The sequence below is a fragment of the Tripterygium wilfordii genome, chromosome 15, assembly GCF_013401445.1.
Source record: "Tripterygium wilfordii isolate XIE 37 chromosome 15, ASM1340144v1, whole genome shotgun sequence".
Taxonomy (NCBI): Eukaryota; Viridiplantae; Streptophyta; class Magnoliopsida; order Celastrales; family Celastraceae; genus Tripterygium; species Tripterygium wilfordii.
Window position 1 is genome coordinate 11,523,101 of NC_052246.1, and position 6,000 is coordinate 11,529,100.

Genomic DNA, 6,000 nt, shown 5'->3' on the forward strand with positions numbered 1-6,000 from the left:
GGAGATTCAAATTCAACTCAACATATTCGCATTTTGTTCATCGAATACTTAATAAAAATAGGGTGATCCAAGTGAATAGACTCTCAAGTACCTAGTTTGGGAAAAAAAATTAAAATATCTTAAAACACAAAATTCAAATAATTGTGTGCCTAATCAAACATTTATCTCCACAAATTGGGCAGAAAAATAAGTTTGTAAACTGAAAGTAAATTTTCTGATTAATCGCATGCATTAGAACTTAACATATCACATATTCACTTTTTGACTTCATAATTTTGGTGATGACCTTGATCTTGAATTTAAACATGAATCTATGAAATAAAAAAATATGTATTCTCGAAGTTTTTTTTTTTTTTAAATACCACAGAGAATTACGCTTGTGGTTAGAATTGAACCTTGGGCACACATATGTCTAACTCAGTCGATTGTCAACCAAACCAACTCTCGTTGATCTCGAAGTTAAGCAGTAGGCATTACTTGTTATTCTATTTGAGGGGCGAAAACAAAAACTTGGAACTATGTGCTTTGAAAAAAAAAAGGGAGATAAATTATCAACGAAAAGGGATTAATGTGGAAAGAAACTACAAGAATGATAATGTACATGTCAATATTTTCTACCAACAAAAATATATATTTCATCAGACAATGCATATCTCTATACTCTACAAATATGTTGTCGGGTTTTAAATGTACGTCTGCACCTGTAAAATGAAATGTGATATCAGGAAAGTTAATTGCAGTGGATTGTTGCATGTTTGTAGCACAGGTTGAAAAGTTCAGGTGGATTGGCAGCGTGATTAATTCGAATTGCATCTTTGACATGTTTTTCAAGAACATCGTATATGTGTGAAGGCAAAAAGGTCATGGTTGTTGCAGAATCTATAAGAATATCAATGGGTCCTGATGGCGTCATTCTTTCCTTATTTTCAACTGTAACACCTTCAAGGCGAACGTAGTATGAGTCGAAACCATTGTTTGACATAAGTGGAGTTGAAACTACTTCGTTTCTAGATATCTTTGCTGCATGTCCGAATATAAGCTTACTGCTTGTTTCGGCTGTACTTGGAAGCAAGCAATAGGAGAACCTATTTTGAATATAACTTTTCAGTTGGAGGATAAGAGAGAGTTTTCCACTTCCAAGGCCAATCATACCTTGTACGCGTTTTGCATACTGATGTGCTAATTATATACATATAATTGTACACTTTTTACATGAAATCTTGCATTTTTTAGAGTCGTTTTGGGATTAATTCTGTCTAAAGAGTTGTTATTTGCACATTTCAGGTGTCGGGACATGTATTGAAGAAAAGGAGCTGAATCGAGTCGAAAAATGAGACTTCTGGTACCAGTGAACAAAACCAATAGATCGGTCTCCATGTCCGATCGATCAGACCACAATTAACCTAGAAAGACAGTGAGCAAATCCGATCGATCGGCCAATCCTAGTTCACGATTTTGAAGATTTCTAAATGCCTAAAATTACCCTAAAATCATGTGGGCTCAATTCAAAACGACACAGACTTGTTAGAAAAACGACTATGGGGTTTTTGGGAGTATAAAAGGGTAGATTTTTAGGGTTTTGAGGGACACACAACTTTTGGGGAAGAATCAAGGGTTTTGGACATCTCTATACAGCAGCCATTGGAGCTTGAGCAAGGGGATTCAGGAGTTTCTCTTTATTTCTTTCTTGTTATTGTATTTAATGACTGCTATTTTGAATTTTGATTTGAATTTTGAAGATTGAATGAAATTGGTTTATTGTTCTTGAATCTCTCTCTTTATTGTTGATTCTCTGTTGGTGTGCTTATTGCTTTCAAATGCTTGATCACCATTTAGATGATTTCATGCCTAGGTTGAGACCAGAAGGATATGCCTAGGGTTGCAAGAATCCATAGAGAATATAGGTTGCATGAACCATAGGAATATAAGTTTATGACTTATGCAATCGTTAAATTATTTCCACTGCTCTTAACTGGCTTTTGATATATTAATCCGAGTGTTAGGAATAACAGAGATTTATATTGAAAATACTTTTGGTGTATATAGGAATATAACATTAAATAGGTTGAGAAATCGATTGTCAACAACTAAATTGAGAATTGAGAATTAATGGATTAGTGGAGTTCAATTGGATAAGAGGCGGTGAAATTAGGAATCCTAGTGTTATACTCTCTTGAAAACCCACTTCTTTGTTTGTTTGCTTGGTTGTTTAATTAAATTGCCAATTAGTTAGTAATTTCTTAATTACTTGTTTTAGCATTAGATAAAACACATCCAAACAATTCGTCTTTCCATTTTAGTGTGATAATTACTTGGATTAATACTGAATTGAAATTGCCAATACATCCTCATGGGAACGATACTTTATTCACTCTTTATTACTGATGCGATTTGTGCGCTTGCCACGTACGGACTAAGTTACTACAACCAAACACCAAAGGGAAAGCAAGCTCTTCCTCGGCAGTGGTTATCATGTGTAAATATTCGTCGCCTAAGACTCCATATATATGTGACCCTTCTTCATATACATAAGAAAATTCACACGTTCCTTTATCCCCCTTATGCTTGTGTACGTTGTAGATCGTTACAAGAAGCGCTGCGTGATAAAGTACTGTTCTGTACGTAGAAGATCGTTGGTTTACATATTGTTTTTCCTACTCCAAAACATTTCGGACAGGTTTTACATTGTATCCATAACAAGCTACTTGTCGTGCTTATTGAAGTCAAGACTTTTAACTTTTGGGGATCCAAGAGAAAGTTTCGTGAGATATAATCCTTTAATACTTAAAGGATCAACAACTTATTTGTACATATTCAAGATTTAAAACAAAAAGAAACACCACAAAACGACATTATTCAATGTATAACTTTTGGCATATATGGTTTTGCCAAATTTATTAAGAAAGCCACACGCATATTCTTATTGGAGGTAGAAACCCTAGGACACTGTGATCAAGACTGATTAGCACAGTCGGCTCGAGCAAAAGAGACTTTCATTTCTTCATAATCAAACTCAACTTGAAAGTTCACTTGTGCCACGTTTCCAAAAATCGACAACTGATCATTCCGATCAATCATCAGACAATGCATATCTCTATACTCTTCAAATATGTTTTCGGGTTTTAAACGGACGTCTGCACCACCTCCGAAATGAAATGTAATATCAGGAAAGTTAATTTCAGTGGATTGTTGTTTGTAGCACAGGTTGAAAATTCTTCCAGGGGGACTGTCAACTGGATTAATATCAATCACGTCTTTGACATGTTCTACAAGATCATCGTATATGCTTGAATGCAAAAATGTCATCGTTGTTCCAGAATCTATAACAATATCAACTGGACTTGGTGGCGACTTTCTTTCCTTATTTTCAACCGTAACACCATCAAGACTAACAAAGTATAAGGTAGAAAGTTTGTCCAATCTTAGTGAAGTTGAAACTACTTCGTCTCCAGAGATCATTGCTTCATGTCCGAGTACAAGTTTACTGCTTGTTTCAGCTGTACTTGGAAGCAAACAGTAGGAAAACCTATTTTGAATGTGACTTTTCAGTTGGAAAATAAGAGAGAGTTCTCCACTTCCAAGGCCAATCATACCTTGTACGCCTCTTGCATACTGACCGTTGATTAAGTTACTACAACCAAACACCACAGGGATGGTAAGCTCTTCTTCATCAACAGTAGATTTCATGTGGAAATTGTCTGTGCTAAGAACCCCAGATGTATGTGTCCCGTCCTGATAAAGATAAGAATAGTCACACACTCCTCCTTCCCCAATATGACGGTGTTCTAGAGCACCACAATAAGCTGCATAAAAAGAAATTTTGTTGTATGTAGAAGAGCTCGTAGGTTTATATCTTGGTTCTTCTTTTCCAAAACATTTCTCACAAGTTTCACATTGTACCCATACAAGGTCACTTCCTGTGCTTATTGAAGCCAAGACTTCAACTTTTGGGGAACCAAGAGAAAGTTTCATGAGATAGGAACCAGCTTCATTTGGAGTTACTTCTGAAATAAAGTCTTTTCTATTGTTATGCGTGAAATCTTTGAAGAGATTGACTCGAGTACGAGAATCAAGAACAGCCTTTTCTAAGAGTTTTGATGGAGTTATAGAACGGTTATAAAGCGGAGATATTTTTGAATCACGATGAAAAAGATCGAAACTGAAACGGTTACTTTTGTCTTTGGCTGAAGATTGAATCAATAGATCAAACGAAAAGAGAAGCAGAATAAAGATGATCGAGTTATGCATATTGCCTACTAAATAATTTGAAAGGAAGAGGGAGGATTGGATTAGATGATCTTTACTGGTGTTATGCCATAGATATATATACACACATAGCAAATTAAGCGGGCGTTGTTTGATTTCTTCATGTTGAAAATAATGGAAAATAGATATATATTTGTTTAATATTTATTGTTTTCAAGTTAGGTCACTTTCGTGCGTGTTTTAAGGGACTAAAGAAACAATAATGCCGCCACATTACACAATAATTTCCGAAGTTACTTTCTTGTTCTTGTTTTTAGGTTGAGTAGTGCTAGGTAGCCTACATAGTGGTAGCCCATGTGAGTCAAAGTCTCTTAAACGAAATTTTACAACGTTTTAACTCTCAAAATACATGTTAGATTCTTAAAAAAAAAATTACATATTCAGAATCAGCGCATAAAGCTCTTTCTAACAAGATTTATTGTCAATGAGTTTTCTCGGGTGAATCTTAATTCCATTGTTTTTTTTCATTGTTTTATTTGGGCTACATGTTATTTTCGTTTTAAGTTCAGTTTTTTTTTTTTTTATCGTAGTTATCCTTTTGTCTTACATCTATAACTTTTGCGTTTTTAAATTATGTGATCACAAGGCTCCTAAATTTTTCTGTCGATATGTAATTTGTAACTTTTGCGTTTTTAAATTATGTGATCACAAGGCTCCTAAATTTTTCTGTCGATATGTAATTTGTAAATCTTAAGAACGACATTCTTCTTGTTCTTGTTTCTGTCTTTGTTGCTTTTTTTTCATGCTTGGGACTTGGGAGAATAAAAAAAAGGTTGAGCTGTTAATTTATAGAGATGGCGGAGACATTTTTGTGAATGATTTCTTATTTATATATGCCGTTGGAGTCATTGATTCCATCAATTAGTAATTACAAGTTAGACATCATAATTAAATCCTCATTCAAAAAGCCAAGTTCATTGCCGGCCAAGTAATACAAAACCAACCCACCTACCTACATATTTCCATTTGAATTAATGTGTATTTATAGGAAAAATAGCACTTGACACCTCTTGAGTAATCGATTGGAAACGATTTACTCCCTTGAACTACCATTGAAAAAAGAAGAAGAAGAAAAAATTCAATTTCAATGGGGAGGTTGAAAGCAAGGACTGAAGCACTTCACTCCATTGTTTAAAATTGATGAAATTTTGAATGTGATTTAGGTACATATATGTAAATATAAGAAAATAGTAAATGTAAATAATAGTTGTGGCGTCATCGCTAATGCACACGTTTTGTTGTAATTTATCCCAACTTTTATATGTTAAAAAGATTTTGGATTTTTGCTTTGCTTCTAACAGTTGGAGTCATTGATTCTGTCATTGCCGTCAGGTGGTACAAAACCCACCCAACTCTTTTTGCATAGGAAAACTGCATGGAATGAAGACATACTTTTTTTCCTCTAAATATGGACGAATGTATATTTTTTTTTGTCGAGGCAATTGTTTGTTTTTGACACCCTACAAATTCTCAGGACTCTGGATTGTCCTATGTATCCTTAGAATTACACCTGAGTCATCAGCTCAAAAGACAAAAGATTCATTCCTACCAACAGCAACTCAAAAGTGATAACTTGAATGCATATTTAATTATAAGCACAAATTTTTGTCATTTTGGTGAATCATAAACCTCTTAAGATGTTTAGGTGGAAATGGAGAAGCTCTTTAAATACATCCACCTGTGGAATGCCCAAGAGATTTGGCATTTACTAGCTGACCTCACAAGAACCCTAGC

At 34.5% G+C, this 6,000-nt stretch overlaps 1 protein-coding gene across 1 annotated transcript; it reads right to left on the reverse strand.

Annotated features, from left to right (window-relative positions):
- Positions 1 to 2,952: 2,952 nt before the first annotated feature.
- LOC119979896 (aspartic proteinase CDR1-like) lies at positions 2,953 to 4,248 on the reverse strand. Its single transcript, XM_038822517.1, has one exon. The coding sequence runs from the start codon at positions 4,246 to 4,248 to the stop codon at positions 2,953 to 2,955; it is 1,296 nt and encodes a 431-aa protein (XP_038678445.1).
- Between the last annotated feature and the right edge of the window lie 1,752 nt (positions 4,249 to 6,000).